This window comes from Microplitis demolitor, chromosome 5, assembly GCF_026212275.2.
Source record: "Microplitis demolitor isolate Queensland-Clemson2020A chromosome 5, iyMicDemo2.1a, whole genome shotgun sequence".
Lineage (NCBI taxonomy): Eukaryota > Metazoa > Arthropoda > Insecta > Hymenoptera > Braconidae > Microplitis > Microplitis demolitor.
Window position 1 is genome coordinate 20,884,021 of NC_068549.1, and position 21,813 is coordinate 20,905,833.

The following is a 21,813-nucleotide window of genomic DNA, read 5'->3' on the forward strand; positions in this document are numbered from 1 at the left end:
GAAATTTGAAAAGATGTAACTGAATGTAACTGAAAAAGATAGTATACTGGATCATGATACAGAATTTTCTATTGAGTAAATTATTAATTGTTTTTCTATAACTTGTATAGAAGTAAATTTTCAATTATGAGTTCGCAATAGTAAGTAATTTAAAATAATAATAGAAAAGTAAAATCGTGAGAAAAAAAATGATAAAAAATTTAATTAAAGTATATGCTACAGTTATAATTAAGATTTAATTTAAAAAATGAACTTTTAATCCAAGTAATTAACTTTGCTCAATAATAATTAATATTAATGATATTCAACGGTAGAGTATTTATGAAATAACAATGATCAGTATGGATAAAGCCAAAATATTAATGCTACAAAAATATTCAAACTAAAACACCATCATCATCATGTTATTATTTGAGCTTCGGAATAAAAGAACTCATTTATTTTATGTTAATTGATTCGATATTATATTGTACAATTTATGCTTCAATTCAATATTGAAAAAATTAATTATAAAAGGGGTGAAAAAAATACAATTGGATTTTTTTTCATTTCTATTATTTTTAGACTTCAAGAATTTGGTGATCAGGTAAATGTTTGATTTCAATAGAACTCGGCCATAAAATAAAACTTTTTTTAATTTCGAACAAAATGGGCCCTGGTAAAAATCTTAAAATTTATGAGTTATGATTTTTTTTTTGTCGACTTTATTAATATATTATTATTGTAAATTTGTTGCATTATATGAACTATTTATTCCTATTTACCCGGTGACTTTAGTACCTTCAAAAGTTTGCACTTAACTTAGAAATATACAATTTGTACACTGAATGAAAAGTTCCAAGCTGACTTGAAACTCCAAGGTTTCATTTAAATATTCACACATTAGCAATTCAAGTTTAAGTACATAGTTATAATGGGTATGTTCTAACTATAAATTACAAAAGATTTATTATGCTACATTATTAAACATTATTCATTAACTTTAATGTTTGCATTTAAAATAGTTTTGAAAATTTTTTTTTTATATTTTTAACATCACCAGTCAGACACTAGTTTTAGAGTTTAAACTATCTGGATACTTTTTGTAGGGAATTTAAAGAGCTACAAAAAATATATCTATACATTTTTTGATATTTTTGATACGTAACTCAGTATTTTAGTTTTTTCAGTCAGCAATTTTTGATTTTTTGAATCTTAATATAATTCTATTAATAATGATAACTCTGTTATGGGCTCTACTGCTCTAAATATTGATTTTAATGCAAAAGTCATTGAATACTTTTTGTAGGAAATTTAAAGAGCTACAAAAAATATATCTATACATTTTTTGATATTTTTGATACGTAACTCAGTATTTTAGTTTTTTCAGTCAGCAATTTTTGATTTTTTGAATCTTAATATAATTCTATTGATAATGATAACTCTGTTATGGGCTCTACTGCTCTAAATATTGATTTTAAAGCAAAAGTCATCGAATACTTTTTGTAGAGAATTTAAAGAGCTACAAAAAATATATCTATACATTTTTTGATATTTTTGATACGTAACTCAGTATTTTAGTTTTTTCAGTCAGCAATTTTTGATTTTTTGAATCGCATTATAAATCTATTGATAACATTATTACGGGCTTTACCGCTCTAAATATTGATTTTTAAGCAAAAATCACATAATACTTTTTTGTATAAAATTCAAAAAACTAGAAAAAAAATATTTTCAAGTTTCTCGATATTCCGAATATTTGACTTGTAATTTTTATTTTAAAATTCAAATCAGAGTTTAGAATGCTTGAAAAATGTCCATACCTATACATATATATATATATTAGGTCATGTTTGTATGAATAAAATAAAAATAAATTTTTTTCACAGAAAATACGAAGAACATATCATCTCAAATAAATAACATATTTATGAAATAAAATCAAAATAATAAAGCATGATATGATCGATTATTGGAAGCAGTCATGAATAATGATACACTATCTTTGACGAGCGACAAAGTGTATGAAAGCTCAGATGTCACATTCAACGATACAATATTCAAAGAACTTAACAATACAAAAAATACCAACAAAACTGTATCTGGATACGACAGTTTTCTTTGCGATAATTTTTTGCCATCAGAAAGTGTCCTCGCAACTGAATGGTTTCAAACGACAGTTTATTTTCTATATGGAATAATATTTGTCGTAGCCTTGGTTGGGAATGCCCTAGTTTGTTACGTCGTATGGAGCAGTCCACGCATGAAAACTGTGACAAATTTCTTTATTGTAAATTTGGCATTTAGTGACATTCTTATGACTTTTTTTTGCGTACCCACAAGCTTTGTGAGCACACTTATACTTCAGTACTGGCCATTTGGCGCCGAAATGTGTCCGAGTGTCAATTACTCTCAGGTAATAAATTTTCTTTACGTATTGATTTATACCATCATTATAAGTTGCGTTTTTTTATAACGAATATTTTTGTAATGGATCTAGAACATGAGATTCGATGGATAAAAAAAAAATTAAATTATTTGTTTTGTAACTCTCGACATAGATAAACACGAGTTAACTACGCGATAGTGGTGTGTCAATAAAATGTCAGATTTAAATTGACATAAATTTTTTTTTTCACAAATGTTTTAGTTGAAACACGAAATGTAACATTTATTTTTGACATTTTACAAGAAAAATAATCTTGAAGCTTCCGGTTGATAACTTTTTACACTTGGGATTTTTAAATAATTATTTTTTTGATCACCTTAATAAGAATAAAAAAATAATTGAAAAAAATGTTTAATTACGATTTGTAAAAAAGTATACCCATGTAAAAAAAGATCGTTCCATAAATTTTCCATGAAAGTTCATAATAGCGAACTTTCAAATTTCATAAAATTCTAGACTTTGAGTTTACCATTTTTGGAACTTCGAAAAAATTCAAATTTTCAAACTTCATTTTGGAAAAGTTTTTATAGAAAATCAAAAAATGTTCACGATTGGTTTCAAAGTTTTTTTCAATGGTCGCCATACCAGCAAAATTTTAAAATCGAATTATTTTTGTTCAAAAAATTCAAAAAACCATATCTGAAAAGTACTCGAAAATTTTTTTTTAATGTTTTCAATTTCAAAAATTATCAACTCAAAGTCCTGAATCGTCTCAAATTTAAAAGTTCGCGGCACTTAACTTTTTTGGAACATTTTTGTAATGAATTTTTTTGACACAGATGGGGTAAGTTGACCAACCCTTAGAGTGCGTAAAAAAAGTAATTACAGCAATGACAAAATTTTAAAAACGATTATATTTCAAACTAAAGCTTCGAAACCCAGGTTCAGATCCATTACAATCTATAAAACTGTGTGTGATAACAATAACAGTAACAAGTATTTTATCATTAGGCAGTATCAGTACTGGTAAGTGCTTATACCCTTATCGCTATCAGCATTGACCGTTATATTGCAATAATGTGGCCCCTGAAGCCCCGAATGAGTAAAGGTCAAGCGAAACTATCGATTTTGGCGGTTTGGTTGGTCGCATTAACTACTTCTTCACCTATTGCAATGGTGTCCTGTTTATCTCAACCTGATCCACGATACATCGTGTGCAATCGATACGTTTGCTCCGAGCAATGGCCGACAACTCAACAACAGTAAGTCTTTTTTTCATTAACTTTAATTATCGGTCACTTATTCGGTCTCTAATTTTATAGTCAAATAATTAAAACTTGGTGAAGACCTTTAAAATTATTCGACTTCAGAAACCATTTTCGACTCATATTTGGTCGTGTAAATTAAACTTGTGCTCAAACTTTTAATTAATTCTGAGTAAACGTTTCCCGAAACAGGTATTACTACTCAATCGCACTACTGATTTTGCAATATTTCGTTCCATTCGTGGTTTTGATATTTACTTATATGAGCATTGGGATTAGAGTTTGGGGAAAAAGACCTCCAGGCGAAGCGGAAAATACACGAGACCAGAGAATGGCAAGATCGAAACGCAAGGTCAGTATTTTTATAAATTTATATTTAGATTTTTTTATCGCCAGAGATAAGGAGTGAGGGTTGATAGTAAGAAAATAGAGACAAATTATGGGTTTTTTTCCAAGGGGGTGGGTGAGTTATTGTGTTATACTTATATAAATATTTATATTTATATAGATACTGGGAAGGTGAACTAATTTTTATAAATTTAGTGTGTCGAATTATTTATTGTCGCGTGATTTATAATTGATGATTAATAAAAAGGAGGAAGCGTAAAATAGGGAGGCTGAGAAAAAAAATAATTTTACGGAATACGATTAATGTTTTACTTTTTTATGATTGATAATATTTTTTTTAATGGTGGCTGCCGACCCTGAAGTATCATATGCGTGTTAAAATATATTTTTAATATTTTAGCTCACCAAATTAGGCCCGGAAATAAAATCAATTGTCACGAAAGCTGACGCTTTAATAAAAATCCGTGAAAAATAAAAAGTGGTATTTTTGTGTCACATTTCATTTATTTAAGAGGATTAAATACTGAAATTATTAATGCAATTTTTTTTTTATAATTCAAAAAAAAATTTATTCAGATCATTTTTAAAATATATTTAGACGTATTCTGGTGTTACGGTTGTTATTGTTCGCTTGCGCCTTTCATTTTTAGTCCATATGGTTTTTGCGATGCAGTTTTTAGACAATAATTGCCACGGCTAAAAAAACACATTAATGAATACCATATATATAAATATAAGACAGTCTAGGAAAAAATGAGACAATTTTTTTAAACAAACTTCATTTTTTTCTTTTTTTTTTTAAGTGTCTGTTCTAAATTATTTTACTGAAAACTGGGAAAAGTCTGAGGTAAAATGGGTCATGATTGCAAAATTAAAAATTTTAATTTCTACTGTCCAGACTGATCAATTTACCCCATGTTTTTTTACAAACCGTAACTGAGAATTTTAAAATAAAAAAAATTTCTGTTTGGTCTAAAAAGTCTCATTTCATTCCCGACTTGACAAAAAAAAAAAAAACAGCATTCAAATTTGTTCAGGTTCCCTTAAATATATAAAAAATTTTATATTATTTACGCTTCACGCGGAGTTGCAAAACCCATCGGAATTACTTTGAATTCAACTCGTGAGGATTTGGTATCGAATGAACACCTAACTGCAAGAAAAGCTTTCTCCGATATAACAGATTCTGCATAAAAAATCCAGGAGCGATGGTGGCTGCAAAAATCTATCAACGTAAAAAAAAAAAAACTCATTTATAAATTTACAATCAATGAAAAATCTATAAAAAATCTACAAAATGAAATGAAATAATAAATATTTTAAATGAATATGTTGAATAATGAAAAAAAATGAATGAATAAAAAAATGGCAGCAGATGAAAAGAATCAGTTGAAAGGAATTGAGAGTAAAATTAAATGCTCTTTTCCTCTTTATGACGAGTAAATAACTTCAAAGTAATGCTTGATTTACTTAATTCAATGAAAATTAAGATTTCTCCAGAGAAAATTAATTTATGGAAAAAAAAAGAGTTATTATGATAAAAAAAAAAAATTTCTTGTGTAATGGATGAGTTAAGATCTCATTTACCGTCATTGCTATAAATTGCCGCGGTCTTAGGACAGCCTGGTTGCACCCTTGTCCCTTTGTTGGGCCAAAAATCAACTGTCCCAGTGCCCCGAGTTTTTCCGTAAAGTCCCGCGTCCGTGTGAATGATGTCAACGAATTCAGCGTCCGCTTTGGTGAGCGGGCTTCGAAGAAGATTGAATAGAGGACCAGCTGGATCCAGTCCTTTAATTAATTTAATTATTTGTTGTTCAATGAGCTTAACCTAAAGCCATTCTATGACGTTTATACAGCGCATAATTTCTTTTTACTTTTTAATTTTTATAAAAAAAAATATTAACTAGAGATTTTTTCTCAGGATTATTGGACAGCTTTAAATAGCAACTAATTTTTTATAACAAGCCGAGTAAAGTCTGCAAATTATTAATTTTTTTTTCTTTAGAGCTTGAAAAGATTTTTTATTAAGGCCATTCTCCAAGGGTGCCCCCCACTTTTTTCCAAAAAATGTGGCGCTGCCTGGTGGCCGGCAGCCGCACTAAAAAAAGTACTAGAGCTGAAAAACTTCATAATTAAATTAAAATTATTTAGAATAAGCAGATGCAAAAAATATAAATTTTATAATGAATAAAAAAATTAAGATTATTTTTTTAAATCATTAGTTAGTTTAAGAAAAATTTAAAACCTGAGATTGGAAAATAATATTTTCATTGACCTTGAACTGTCAATATCATATTTATTTTATATGAGTAATTAAAAAATAATTTTAATATTTATCCAAAAAAGGCCAACGTACAAGTAATTTTAAAGACACGTAGAATATTCAAAAAATTACTTACAATAATTATAAATACCCAGTTGAGCGTAGTTTCTTTAATTAATTTCAGCATTATATTTGCCATTTAGTAACTTTTTATTTTGACAGATGTAAACATCAGGTCTGTACTATTTTGTGGGCGCGTGCAGGGCGCTCAAATATAGTAGCGGGAAAAATTAAATTTTTTAAAAATTCATTTCTTTCAGAATTAGTAACCCTGGAGAGAATGAATTCGCCCAACTTATATATATATATATATACAATAACGTATGATTACATATGAGGTACATATAATTATTTATAATTATGTATGTGTATAACATTATCATATCAACATTTATATATACAATGTAAAAATCAAAATTGTAGATTTTTTTTTTACTTAAACTCTTTAATCTATGATTATGAAATCATTGAAAAAAATGCATGTACTTATATTCAAGAAACGATCAAATATTGATCTTATTCACTTTCGTTGAGACTTATTTGACTGAACTTGTATAAAGATATTTCCGTTATTCAACAAATATTATTTGGCGAAAGTAAATAATTTACATTTGTGATTGTCTCTTGAATAAGTACATGATTTTTTTACAATGATTTAGTAATCATAGATAAGAACATAACTGAAAAACATCGGAATTTTGAAAAATTTTCACAAGACAGTTTATAGGAGATGAAATAGCCTAAAAAAAAAAGTCATACGGTATTTTGTGACAAGTCTCATAGTTTCGCCAAAATAGTCAAAAATATTTCAATTCTTCGTACTTTAAACTTTAACTTGATAATACTTATGAACTGGTCGATTTATCAAAAAATTATAAGGGCCTTTTTTTATAGCACGTCGAATTTCTATAAAAAATGTATATAAATCTGTTCGACCTATCGATCTGCTCATAAGTTATAACTCTTGAAAAAATAATTTTCTGATCGATTCTAAGGGCTTGACACTGAAATAAAAATAACTAGAAAACAATGCGGAGTTTCGAAAAATTTTATGCGTCATACATTGTCAGGAATAAATTTACTGATTAAAAAAGGGCTATGACTTTTTGTGATAAGTCAGCTTGTTTCGCCGGAAAAGTAATAAGACCTCAAAATTTACTATGAATTTGTCTTCAAGCTTAAATTACTTTCTCGAAGTCAAGTTAGAGTAATTTTCGAAATCTTTTTACTTTTTCGGCGAAACTATCGGACTTACCATAAAATGTCATAGAATCTTTTTTGTAGATAATTTTATTTTCTACAAATTGTCTTATATAAATTTTTTCGAAATTCCATTTTGTTTTTTTAGTTATTTCCATTTTAATGCCAAGATCCTAAAAAAATAGTGTTCTGATTGATTTTAAAGGATTGGCATTAAAATGGAAAGAACTAAAAAACACGACGGAATTTTGAAAAAATTTATTTGAGACAATTTGTAGAAAATAAAATTGTCTACAAAAATGATTCCATGACATTTTATGATAAGCCCGATAGTTTCGTTGGAAAAGTAAAAAGATTTCGAAAATTACTCTAACTTGACTTCGAGGTTCCATAACTTTTGAACAAATGGATTTATCGAAAAATGATAGGAGAATTTTTTTGTAGAGCGTTAAATTTCCTGCAAAAATGTTTGCTGGGCTCATTCGTACTATGAGCCATTGCCGAGGTAAAAAATTCCAAACAGTAAGGTTTCATTAAAAGAAAATTTTTATTTAATAATTATAAAATGTATAATGAGTTTTGCTTCCAGAAGGGGCATTATTATTATTATCATTGTTGTTATTATTATTATTATTTTTTTTTCCAGCATTACGAGAGTCATACTCTCGCAATGCTTGAAAAATTGCATTTTTAATTTTTTTTTGCTGGCCAGCATTGGTATATATAGGTCTATACATAATAAGATCTGATCAGACCTGAATTATATCTGCATATGCATGATTATATATATGCCTATATATGATCATACATAGGCAGATATAATTCAGGTCTGATCAGATCTAATTACATATAGCTTTATACATAGTTCGAGACATAATGTATTGGTCAGACATGATCAGATCAAATTATATATAATGTCATGCATAATTATATATGGAGGTAGATATGATTATATATAATCATACATAAATTAATGTATAATTATATATAATCATGCATACTTATATATAATTAGGCAAAATCATTTTTTCCCGGGAATTATCATAAAATGGCATAGATTCTTTTTAGTAGACAATTTTGTTCCTTAAAAATGATCTCTGTTGAAGTATTTTGAAATTCCGCATTGTTTTCTAGTTTGTTGTTTTCTAGACTGTTTATACAATGAATATTCACTGATTTGCAACACTTTTTACTGGTTCATTTTAAGAGAGTGGTATTTTGATCAATTTCAAGAACTTGGTAACAATACCCAGTATTTAAAAATTAGAACACAATTACACGTTTATCAATTGATGTATTGGTAGCAGAGAAAGGGGAGGGGATACTTAAGGAAATACTATACTAAGAAAATTAAGTAATTATGTTTATTATGTTAAATTTTTAATTCCAGTCATCTAAAATGATTGGAACGTTTTTCAATGCAAAAACAGTTTTTTTTGTCTTTTTGGCTATCGTCCCAATTGGGCCACGTACCAGAATAGTTAGTGCTATAATTTTTTTTAATAGAATTAATATTTATTGGATGATAACTTCTGCAATAAATTTCGTAACACTTAATATCAGGATAGTAACAGTTACTATCAGGATGGTAATATTTACTATCAGGGTGATAATATTTACTTCTGCAATAAATTTCGTAACAGTTACTATCAAGATGGTAACAATTATAATTTCTAATGGTAACTGTTACCATCTGGATTATAAATATAACTATTTAAAATAATATAATAATTAACTCTAGTTAACATACAGGATTTCAAACAATTATCATAAATATATGGTGAATATTACAATCTACATGATTTATATACAATCATGTAGATAGTATTTATTACTATCTTATTGATGGTAGAAATTTTTACCATAGCTAGATAGTAACTCCTATTATTTATTTACTGAGTGTAAGTTTTCGAGGTCCCACCTACGCTAAATATTTTTTTTTAATAGATATCAAACTTTGGCCGATGATTGATTGCTACGATTAGCCAATGCTTGCGACTGCGATACTTGGCATACCGTTATCATCCGATATTTAACCGATCTTCGGCCGATGTTTGAAAATTGGCAGCTATTCACGACCCAATAATGGGCCGATTCTTTTTCTTTGTATGAGCAATTACTGTGCGACCATTAATTGCTGCAATATCAATAATCAAAGTTAAAAAGATCCTTTTTCATTCCAAGACCAAAATCTCAGCAACAAATAGTCATACAGAGACAACAAAAAAGCAAATTGTAGCTTAATAAATTTCATAACCGAACTGTGCATTAGTTTTTTAAAAAAAGATTTTTCCGGGCTCGTAGAGCCAAAAACCAAAACCAAAAAATTAATAGCATTTTTTTTTCGAGCTATTTTTTATCACGCAATAACCATGGCTCAAAAAATCGGTAAAAGATCTTCAAACTACAGAATTGAAGCTTCGAATTTCTTTTTTTTATTTTTCGATACGGCCAATTTTACAAAAATAAAGCATTCCAAAAATCACTAAAAAATTTATAAAATTTTATTATTCTTTTAATTTTTTCGATAAGAGTATTAAAGCTGTCTAATTTTATTTAATATATATTTAAAGGTATATAATATTATCAATGTCTCAAAACTAAGTATGCCAAAATTTTTTTTAAGTTGCGTCATGATAAGTGAAAAATTTATGTAAAAGGTTTTGATCATCAATAATTTCTTACCATCAGAACTTTTACAAATTAAAATATTTATTTATTTATTTTATTTTCAAATTTTCACATAAGGATTCGAACGAAATTTGATATTAAAATCAATTATGATTCATCAAATTAATAATCAATTATCAAACAACTACGGTACAAATCTTCTTTTAAAACTTTTTTAATGATACGAAATTCAATTAATTGATACCAATAAATAAAAAATCGCGTGACCTTGACAAGTCCGTTGTAAAGCACAACCTCTCCGCTTCGCGTTCGAGTCGTGCAAAATAAAATTTTATTATTACTATTTCTGAAAGAAATGAATTTTTAAAAAATTTAATTTTTCCCGCTACTATATTTGAGCGCCCTGCACGCGCCCACAAAATAGTACAGACCTGATGTTTACATCTGTCAAAATAAAAAGTTACTAAATGGCAAATATAATGCTGAAATTTATTAAAGAAACTACGCTCAACTGGGTATTTATAATTACTGTAAGTAATTTTTTTAATATTCTACGTGTCTTTAAAATTACTTGTACGTTGGCCTTTTTTGGATAAATATTATAATTATTTTTTAATTACTCATATAAAATAAATATGATATTGACAGTTCAAGGTCAATGAAAATATTATTTGCCAATCTCAGGTTTTAAATTTTTCTTAAACTAACTAATGATTTTAAAAAATAATCTTAATTTTTTTATTTATTATAAAATTTATATTTTTTGCATCTGCTTATTCTAAATAATTTTAATTTAATTATAAAGTTTTTCAGCTCTAGTACTTTTTTTAGTGTGGCTGCCGGCCACCAGGCGGCGCCACATTTTTTGGAAAAAAGTGGGGGGCACCCTCGGAGAATGGCCTTAAGACTCCTCTGAAATCACCGCGAGTTTTCAGGTTAAAAAAAAATACACTGGTAATTTTTTTAATTTCGTGGCCTACAAAAAAAAATCAGATACAAATTAAAAAAATTTTACTTATTGTTACTTGATTGTTTGAATAGAAAATAGAAGAGGGTGAGGTAAAATGGACAATAAAAAAATTAATTATTAAATATATACTAGTAGATAAATTTTTCGTGGGTTCCCGCATGAAAATATCATATATGGTAAACATATATTAAAAAATATGTTACAGATATAAATATATAGGTGACAATACATGAAATATTATACAGAAATATATATAGATTTCGGCCGATTTTATTATATTTCTATATATGTTTTCTCTTATATGATTTCATATATTTCCGTATAACTTCAATATATTATTTATATATTTGAAAACTTATAATTTCAATATATTTAAAAATAAATGTTATTTATATATGGAAACAAATAAGAATACATATATAATTCATCATTATATGCCACGATATATGTACCATGTATTTAACTTCATAAATTTTTGTATATTTTTCGATATATAGAACCATATAAGTCTCCCCATATATGTAAGAAAAAATAAAATCTATTCTTTTCTGTCTTCCTCTCTCTGTTATAAGATTCAAACATTGTGTTCAAAATATATATGTGTTAGCTTACAAATTTACATTTAAAAATATCAATATATGTAATACATATATGGGCTAACTTATAAGTTTACATATATGATTATAAATATATATAATACATGTATTAATTTATAAACTTACGTATATAATTAATTATATTAAAACTTACTATATTATATATAAGAAAATATATATCGTTTTTGGCCACTTATATGCTCCCATATTGATTATATATTTTTCCATATATATTTATCATATATAGTATTTTCATGTGGGTTAATTTAATTTAGTATTTATAAAATCTTATTAAAAAAAAAAATTACTGTTATTTAAATTAAAATTTGACTCAGACAAGTAGAAAATTCAATTAAAATAAATCCTAGTAATTGATAATAATTTAACCTGACCAAAAAAATGTAAGTGAAATGATTACCTGTAATTCTTGGTAGCAAAGGTTTCATATTTCTCCCAAGGGCACCAGCGACATGCGCACCCATAGAGTGCCCGATGATATGAATTTTACGCGTAATTGAATAATCCGCGCAAGCCATGTCGCTAATTGCATGCGCTATATATGCACCGACTTCGTCAACGCTCGCAACAACTTCAAGATAATTTTCGTTCGCTATTTTGCTCCAATCTACTGCGACTATATTGTGATCCCCTCGAGTTATGTATGCTGGGGGATAAACAAATATTTTTTTAAAATTCAATTTGAAAAGCCAGTGGAATGTTTGATACAAAAATACATAGTGCGGATTTTATAGTAAATAATGTCATCGAAGTTGAACAAATATTTTCTAAAAACTAATAGGATATTTACCTTGGACTATTGAATCGACGCTCGAACTGTTTATACTCTCGGTGAAGCCGTGGATGTAAATAACAATTTGTTTTTTATTATCAATATGAGAGAGTATACGAGTTGAATTTTTTAAATATTCGTCTACGTATGGCTCAACATCATTGCTAAAAAATAATAAGTAATTAAGTAAAAATTATTGATTACTTAAGTAAACATTCAATTAAAAATTCTCGCAAGAGAAATAAATTTTTTGTGTTCATAAATTTTGTGAGAAGCAAAAAATATGGGCTACGTTTTAAACCTTTTTATATTGAAGAGGTAAATAAATTTATTGTAGATAGAGTAAAAAATTGCCAAGTTCGGACATTTTTTTTTTCATACACGGAGACATTACTGGGATATTTAACATATTTTTTGTAAACTGAAGGTAAAAATATGAGAAAATTTTAATTTATGGTTTTTGAGAAAGAAAAAAAAAAACGCGAATATGAAAAGTGATGGGAGCGCCTATAAAATTTTTGAACCAAACCGGAAGTCTATTTTTTTTAGTTGAAGGAAAATAAACTGAGTCAGCGGCCATTAATTTAGAATCCGATATTTTGTTTTTTAATCCTCATTTTTTTCTAAAACTAATCGAGATAATTCTTTTTAATTCAAAAATGAAAATACGATAAACCATGAGCTTATCGATTTATTTTCTACTTCTTAAGCAATCGCTCGGATTAAAGACCTTTTACTATTTTTAATAAAAGCCCGAAGTTGAAAAATCTAAGAAATAAAACTTGTGCTTTTCAATTAAATTCTTGTCAGCAGAGCAATTTCTCAGCCCTCCTGCTTTGCTGTTTCACAAGCAACAGGAAGTCGTTGCAATAATCGTCTTTAATAAATAAAATAACTTATTTATTTCTAGATAAATAAAACCAACAGCAATCTACTCACTCCATGTTCCATAAAACTTACATCCATATTTAATAACTCCATCACATTAAATATTTAAAAAAAACTCAACTCACTATTCAATTCCACGATTAAAATTTAAGAAAATTTTTTTTACCTCGTGTACAAACGAAAAAAAATCGTGTCCAATTGCTTTTGTGTCGCAGCCTCAGCTGAAAAAAATTTTTGTAAAAGAAAAAAAATGTATATATATATATATATATATAAGAAAAATATACTTACCATTATTAAGAATAAATATAAAAAAAATAAAATAACAAACGTAATACATCTTCGGCTCACGCAATAGCGTCAAATCAAAGCTGAATAAAACATAACTCGCGTGCACATGGTACATATAATTTCGCGACAGCCACCGTCTCAACGGCTTATCAATATTTAAATTATTCAGATCACCGGACAATTATTTATGGTCATGTAATTTATCCTTATCTAACTGACTACCCATAAAACACATTTATATCGCGTAAACAGAGTGACGACGGACTAAGAAATGTAAATAAATAAAAAAAAAATACTAGAAAAAATTTTTAACCATCGGGGATTTTAGCTTTTTTTTAATCACCTTTTATTTATTAGCTTGCTGTTAATTATTTATAGCTTGTACTTTTTATCATGCATTATAAATGTATAATATGTATAATTTATGTGTATCTTAGGCACTCTACCATGGCAATCATATCCATTTAAGTGCTTTTATTTATTTTGTTCCCTAAGTTCTCTAGGTCTTTGTGCTGTTCATTAATATTCTGAAACCGTAGGTTTCACCTCAAGGGTAAATCAGCCCTATTTATTATTTATGCATTACTGGGGAAGACAAACTATTTGGCCCAAATCCAAATTGTCATTTATTTAAGTTTTTTTTTTTCTTTACTTTAAATAATATGTCAGCTTGGAATTTTTTTTTTGACATTCGAGATCTTTCATCTATGCATGAAAAAGTTGAGATATAGCGAGGGTGAAAAAGATGTAGATAAAGATATGTCGGCTGGAAAATTTTAAAAATACAATGCATAAATGCTCGGTGATAAAAATTCGATAATTATTGTTAGACACGGAGAAAAATGTACGGTAAAAATTACTGTGATGTTACGGCAATTATTACTGTAATGTTAGGGTAATAATTACCATATTATTATGGTAATTATTCTCATAATATATATAATGATTACTATAAAATTTAGAAGTTCCTCATATTATGGGAGTTATTACCATAATATCGTGGTAACGTTTACCATAGAAGTATGGGGATGATTACCTAATATTATGGTAATATTTCACATATATGGGAGTGATTACTATAAGGAAAAATTTAGTCCCATAGATACTTAAAACTTTTCCAATATAGACATAGGACTTATTACTATGGGACTATTTCCATGAGTACGGTAATCATTACAGGAATGTTTACCATAACTGTAGGAATTCCCATAGTTATGGAAAATTTTCCAAAAATTATGGGCATATATCCTATAATTCCAAGTAACCATCATAACATGGGTTGATATTGATTTGTATTTTAATAGAGTAATTTGTATGGCAATTTGTCACGTCATATATTTTTTATAGATACGTTTTAAGCGAAAAAAGCTTTATAAAGCCAATAGATATAAATAATCGATACCGAAAAGCGTTTTTAAATTAAAAGTGTTAGTGTTTATTGAGCCGTACAATTCAATGGATATAAGTAAATTAAATTGTAGACTTTATAGGGCTTAGGGTAAAACTGCCACCACGTAATCGAATGGCTCTGGGTTCGATTCCCGGCTTGATACTTTTTGCCTGAATTCATAAATTTATTATTTGAAAAATTTCGCATACAAATAATCAATTATTGAGCCGAATCAATCGACTGAAAAAAATTATGGCTTACTTTATTACACTTTTTTTTCATAAATATTTATAAAAAATATAAACAAGTATATAATTGTTACTGTGTAATCAGTTTAAGACTTACGTTAAGTATAAAATAAATTAGTGGACTTACGAAGCAAACTTCTTTAATTTTTTGACGTCAAGTAGATAAAAAAAAAAAAGTAATAATATTATGGGTAATATATAGCACTAAGTTTTTTATAAGAGCGTTAAAAAAAGTTTTCTCATTAATAAGAAAGTTCATAGAATTATTGCTAATTACTTTTTTTATTTTTTCGATTTTAAATTCTATCTAATATATATATATATATATTTTTGATTAATCAAGAAACTGCAGCCAAAAATTTTTATGTAAGACTAAATTTCGATTATTACATAATTTCAAAAAATAATAAACTGTCAGAAAATAAAGCCGGGGAAATAAATTTTTTTCGATATTCGATTTTTATGGCCATCGAAAAGTTTAAAAAAATAATTATAGAAATGAGTTGACGAGCGGAAATTGAAGCTTAGTAAAGGAGCTTTAGGATGATGTGTCAAACAGAATTAAGCTATGAAATTTCGGTGACAAACTATTTAGAGAAAATTGAGGGAGTTTATTTTTAAAAAAATTAAAAGAATCTTGTTGTAAATAAAGATGATTTAAATTTTTTATAGTTAAAAAAAAAATATTTCGCTCAAGTTAAGAGAATAATACAACTTTAATGAAATGAAAAATCTTGTAAGCTTTGAAAATTTATTCATATATGATTAGTAGTATAGTAAAAAAAAGTTATTAGATTTTAAAGTGAATTTAGCATCCATCTTGATAAGTAAGTTGATCATATGTGAGATTATGAAATTCTCCATTGTGTTCGAGTTCCTCGAGCGGAAAATAAAATGAAAAGAAAATTAAATCAATAGTTTGAAGGAAATCCAAGTGTGTCGTAATACTTTTTGAATGAGACATTTTATAGTTTACGATTTTTTTATTTCAATTCTTATTGTTCTTATTTTGAGTAAAAAAAAAAAATCGCGTTCAACTGCTGTTGGGTCATAGCCTCAATTAATAAAATTTTTTTTCCCTAACATAAAGAGAATGGGGTGAGTTGGTCACCCCAAATAACGCGGCGATTTTAAAATTATGACAAAAATAAATTTTTCTCGTGATTTTTTTCATGGTGGGCAAAATGAACTGAAATTTTTTTTTTTGTAAATTTTCGATATATATATTCTATAGCTATTACTCGAATGTTGATATTTAATTTATTTTACATATTTGTTTTCAATTTCAACACAGAATTCAAAAGTTTTTTTTTTATCAAAATTTAAAAAGTAATCGAGCTACTAGAGATGTCCATTTTACCCATTCTTGTTTATTATCGATACTCGTATAATTATGAAATAAAAAAATACTGAATAACCGACGCATAATATTTTGATAAACAGATTTACAATTTCCATATAAAATTTAATATTTTAATTATGCAGCAGTAAATTATATCCGTGGTCCAGATCCACAGATACTAATAAATAAAATTGAAACTAAACATCAGTCAACACAGATTCGAACCGCACGTACCTTATGATTTATTTTCCCACACACCGTTCATTGTCAAAATAATCACGTACTTTGAAATGATAAATTTTCCAGAGTAAATGTAATAAAAACACCGGCGTCGAATTCATTTACACTTAAATAAAAATAAATAAATAACATAAAATAAAACAGCTTCTGTTGATAAAAATAGACATGAGAAGCTTACGAAATAAAGTCCTCGTCTCGTACCATGTAAAATAAAAAAATCAAGTGAGCGTGTCCGATAAATTGTAATAGAAAAAAAAATAAAGCTCAAGACAAAAGAAAAAAAATTCCAACGATTTTTTTAAATTTCTTCCGCCAAATTACTGGAGACGTTTTATTTAAACTACCAACTAATGTTTTTTTTTAAATTTGCCCGCATAAAATTACTAGAGTAAATAAAAAGTATAGTATAAAAATCTTTTCTAGCATTAAAATAAAATTCATTGATAATATTTGACGAAATAATTTGCAAAAATCGTCGGATTTTTTTTTTTTAATAGAAATTTTTTTTTATGTGGTAAAGTAAAAAAAAAAATAAAAGAATTTGTGAAAAAAAGTCAATGATGAACCATGTGACAATTAATAGCTGTCAAATTGGATCCGGTTAGTAATTTTGAACATTTCCGAGAGATATCATTGAGAAGGAAGCGAAATTATCTCAAAGTTTCTCGATGTCTCTATGGTATCACCTTCCAATTAGTACCAATTGGAATAATTGATATCTATGGAAATAACTTTTGATTCGAGCATCAAATTCTCTGTCAATTATGAATTGATCTCGATTAAATTTATCGGTGAATAGAAATTGCTATCATTTAAATAATTGCTATCAAATGTCTCGTTAAAAAAATTCAATTATTATAATAATTTATGATATTGAAGGAATAAGATAATTTTAAGTGACTTTTTTTATAGAATAAATTTAGTACCAGTATAAAAAATTTGGATTGATAGACAAAAGAGTTGAATTCGCGTTTTTTTCAGCTCAAACTATTTAGTAATTATTAATGCATGAGGAATGTAATTTACGTTAAGTTTATGAACAATGGAAAAACTCGGTTTGTTCCTCGGAGCTGTTACCAACACATTAATTTACCGTATATTTGAGTCTTTGTTTTTCGGCTGTTAATTTCCATCTAAAATAATTAAATGTATGCAAGTACTGCGAGCAAAAAGCAGAACTTGGTATAAATTGAAATTTTTTTGGTATTGGGATAATTTTGATGAAATTCTTTGTTTTCAAAGCAGCGTAATCAAAAATATGCGAATAGTTAGAAATATTATACTATTCAAATAATTTAAAAAATTTCAAATTTTCAATCTCGAATTTCGAAAATCAATATTTTATATGCCATGTAATAAATTACGAAAAATTTTTTACAAAAATTTACAAATAATTTGAATTTTGTATGTACGAAATTTTCTATTGCTTTTTTTTTTCTTAATTTCTATAAGATTTTTTTCTCTAAAAAAATATTAAAAAATTTTAATTGCATGTATACGAGCATTGTTCATTTTTACAGTCAGTAAAAAAATGATTCGACGTAAAATAAAGTTCAAAATTTAGTTAACAACCTGAGTAAAAAAAATTTTTGTTTATAATAAATTTAAATCTGAGTTTCATGATGAAATTGCTCCCACAATTTTCCGTCTAGTAAATCCGAATTCCAAAAATTAATTCTTACGTCTTCGAATTTGACTTGGGATGATTTCCATAAAAACTACTGAGTTTGTACTATTGACATTAGTATTAATATCAGAAATTACTAATAAATTTTTTCTATCAAGTTCTTGATTTACATAAATAAAAATAAATCAGTTTCGATTTTAGAAATTAATTTCAGTAAATGAATTTCGGATCACTTGGATAAAAATTTGACTGTCATAATTTTTTCGTGATTAAAATTGCTGATACAAATTACCGACGAGTCATATTTGTGTCACGATCTGAGTTTCGTGATGAAATTTAGATCTAAATAAATGATAAATAAAAATTTTTTACACGAAAAATTATGATTATTATTACCATATAATTCTAATTACTTATTACAGATGGTAAAGATGATGATAATTGTAGTCGCGGTATTTACAACTTGCTGGTTACCTTACAACGCACTTCTGGTAAGTTTTTCAACCTTATTATTAAACGCAGTGTCTAAAGATACAGAAAAAAACCAGTGTTCGGAGTATCCTACGATAACGTGCCACACGCATCTCTTATTCTATCCCATCTATTTCTGTACACTTATACTCGACGATTATTAAATTAAATTTGTAGGAATTAATGTTTTAATCTACTGCGAATTCATTTTATCCTTATACGCTTTAGAATAGTAGAAAATTTCCTTTATCAACTACACAATGACAAGTAAATTAAATAGAGAGCGAGAGAGAAAGAGAAATATTTGATGATTTCAAAGGACTCAGTAATATTGAATTTCCTATTCAGAGAAATGAAAGAATATTTACTAAATTAGGTCACGAAATACGAAACAAAAAATTTATATTTAATTGTTGTAATTTAAATACTCCTATTGAATAACTCAATTAATCACCTTGTAAATTACAAACCAGGATTAATTAATTTATTAATTACTAGAATTAATATAAGTACTATTTACAATTTAGTGAAATCGTTTCACTGGTAAATATACTGATGGTAAACTTTAAGTAATTACAGTTAACTGAACTCTCAATTTTTAATTTTTAATTTAAAATTTTAAATTCAAACGACTGGAATTTGTATTTTGAAATATGGTAATTCATTTAAAGCACTTTAATATAAACGACGCAATCATTTATTGATAAGCTGATATAAGAAAAGGAATTTTCATTTTAATGTCAATAAAAATATTTTTTTTTTTAAAAGGAATAATTTTGAAATTGAAAAAATAATTTTTATATTTAAAAAATTAAATAAAATTATTTTTGACTTTAAATAATTTTTCGGTTTTGAATAAGAGCCAATTTAATAAAATATTTAAATACTGTCAACATGATGACCGCAGAGAAAATTTAAATAAAACCACTAATACTTTAATCGATACTAACGTGGTAACGTAAAATTAATTGAACTTTAGAAAATTAACATCAATTCCAATTATGCGACGGTCACGCTGTTGACATTCTATACTTATTAAAATACTGTCAATAATTATCGACATACGTAAAAAAAAAAAAAAAATTGACCGGCATTTATCGGATCTTCGCATTAACGAGTTTAGAATTTCTGAAATTACAATATAATTTAATTTAACGTTACCTAAATAATTATTAATTACAAAATGCCAATAATCTACTCTATTACTTGACTATGAAACAAAAAAAAAGTAATTTTTTTTTAATGCAACACCTAAAAAATTGTTATTTTAAAACACGAATATATAGATATAAAAATAATTCTATGGAGCGTAATGTCCGATATCAATTAAATTAATTCCAATTGAATAAAACAATTTATATAAAATAGCGATGTGAAAATTTATAGTAATAAAATGCGATTTATTTTTTAAAATTTTTAAATTTAAACAATAAAATAAACCGGGAATTTATCTGCTAAAAATAAATGGGGAAAAAAAAATTTTAAATATTTGTGTTCATAGCTATTACTCCATAATAATGAAGGCGTTTCAAGCTGGAGTGGATTGCCATTCATTTGGGCTGCTCTTCACTGGCTCGCGATGTCCCATTCCTGTTACAATCCTGTCATATATTGTTGGATGAATGCCAGATTCAGAACAGGGTTTATAACAGCATTTAGTAGAATACCAGGATTGAGTAGATATCTTAAAGATTCACGAATTAATACTCATCATCACAGTGATATTCCTGGTATGGCACTTGCAGGTAATTTAATTTATTTTCTTCATTACTTGTATATTTATAAAATATGAATTGTTATTTTTTTATTTTTTTTTTTTCAAGGTGACAATGAAACTTTAAAAACTTCTAGCTTCTCAGCTATTGAGTTTACGTAAAAACTGATAAGGACCTTTTTTATAGAAAATTTAATTTTATACAAAAATATTTATTATCAATTTTACTGTATCTCTACTAGTTTAGCAGAAATTTAAATTCAAAGTAATCAAGACATTTAATTTTTCGTAATAACTTAAATAATAGTTTTAAAAGTTTCTAGTGCCTTAAATATTGGGTTTACATGAAAATTTATGGAGATCTTTTTTTTAGAGGATTTAATTTTCTACAAAATTGTTTATTATCATTTTTACCATATCTCTAATATTTAAGTGAGAATATGAATTTTTATAAAAATTTTAGTCCGTACAGTGAAATGTTCGTATGTACGGAAACTCAATAATTCCCAAAATAATCGATTTATTGACTAAATTTTTTATCAATTTTTTTCGTAATACTTTTTAACACTGGCTTATGACTAAGAAACGATTAAGCCCCCGTTAAATTATTTGAAATAAATAAAAATAAATAAAACTGCTAATATAATTTTAAAACGAAATAATTTTTCAGGAGTTGACGGTGCCAATAATTCAGTATTGAAACGTATAAACACATGTACGACTTACGTAAGTGTAAGAAGAAAAGCTGGTTCGAATCACGGGATGCCCGTGCGAAGTGCCAGCTTTCGACACACGGATACTTTTAAGCCTGCAAGTAGTCAATCGCAACGACACTTTATTAAGCTCGAGCTTCAACACGAAGAGTCCATTTAATTTAAATCATAAGAGGACAATCATCTATATTTATATACGTACATATATAATATATAGATTGATAAAAAATTTTGTATAAATTTTTTAAAATAAAATTTATATCTGTTAATTAAATACAGAGTTTAGTACAAAGATAATTAAATTTTTAAGTTTATTGAGTCCGTCATTGCAATAAATTATTTATTGTTATAATTTATTTAATTAATAAATTATTTATAATTGTTGTATGAAATAAAAT

At 26.8% G+C, this 21,813-nt stretch overlaps 2 protein-coding genes across 2 annotated transcripts; one reads left to right on the forward strand and one right to left on the reverse strand.

The window, feature by feature from the left end:
* The first annotated feature begins 1,963 nt into the window (after positions 1-1,963).
* LOC103579407 (RYamide receptor) lies at positions 1,964-21,724 on the forward strand. The gene is made up of 6 exons (XM_053739578.1): positions 1,964-2,395; positions 3,380-3,630; positions 3,826-3,985; positions 18,940-19,008; positions 20,490-20,733; positions 21,373-21,724. Exons 1-6 carry the CDS (start codon positions 1,964-1,966, stop codon positions 21,573-21,575), a joined length of 1,359 nt encoding a protein of 452 aa, XP_053595553.1. The 3' UTR covers positions 21,576-21,724.
* On the reverse strand, positions 4,558-13,750 carry LOC103579536 (pancreatic triacylglycerol lipase). The gene is made up of 7 exons (XM_014444584.2): positions 13,671-13,750; positions 13,546-13,600; positions 12,510-12,655; positions 12,120-12,365; positions 5,569-5,769; positions 5,056-5,206; positions 4,558-4,677 (listed from the first exon to the last, which is right to left on the reverse strand). The coding sequence occupies exons 1-7, from the start codon at positions 13,717-13,719 to the stop codon at positions 4,602-4,604; spliced, it is 924 nt and encodes a 307-aa protein (XP_014300070.2). The 5' UTR covers positions 13,720-13,750; the 3' UTR covers positions 4,558-4,601.
* Positions 21,725-21,813: the final 89 nt, after the last annotated feature.

What these genes read in the sequence shown, in the direction of transcription:
- LOC103579407 (XM_053739578.1), top strand. Translation starts at nt 1,964, where the DNA reads ATGAATAATGATACACTATCTTTGACGAGCGACAAAGTGTATGAAAGC. An exon ending in CGAGTGTCAATTACTCTCAG is followed by an intron (nt 2,396 to 3,379) that starts GTAATAAATTTT and finishes TTTTATCATTAG; the next exon opens with GCAGTATCAGTACTGGTAAG. An exon ending in TGGCCGACAACTCAACAACA is followed by an intron (nt 3,631 to 3,825) that starts GTAAGTCTTTTT and finishes TTCCCGAAACAG; the next exon opens with GTATTACTACTCAATCGCAC.
- LOC103579536 (XM_014444584.2), bottom strand. Translation starts at nt 13,719, where the DNA reads ATGTATTACGTTTGTTATTTTATTTTTTTTATATTTATTCTTAATAAT. An exon ending in CGTCGATTCAATAGTCCAAG is followed by an intron (nt 12,366 to 12,509) that starts GTAAATATCCTA and finishes TTTATCCCCCAG; the next exon opens with CATACATAACTCGAGGGGAT. An exon ending in TTTGCTACCAAGAATTACAG is followed by an intron (nt 5,770 to 12,119) that starts GTAATCATTTCA and finishes AATTAATTAAAG; the next exon opens with GACTGGATCCAGCTGGTCCT.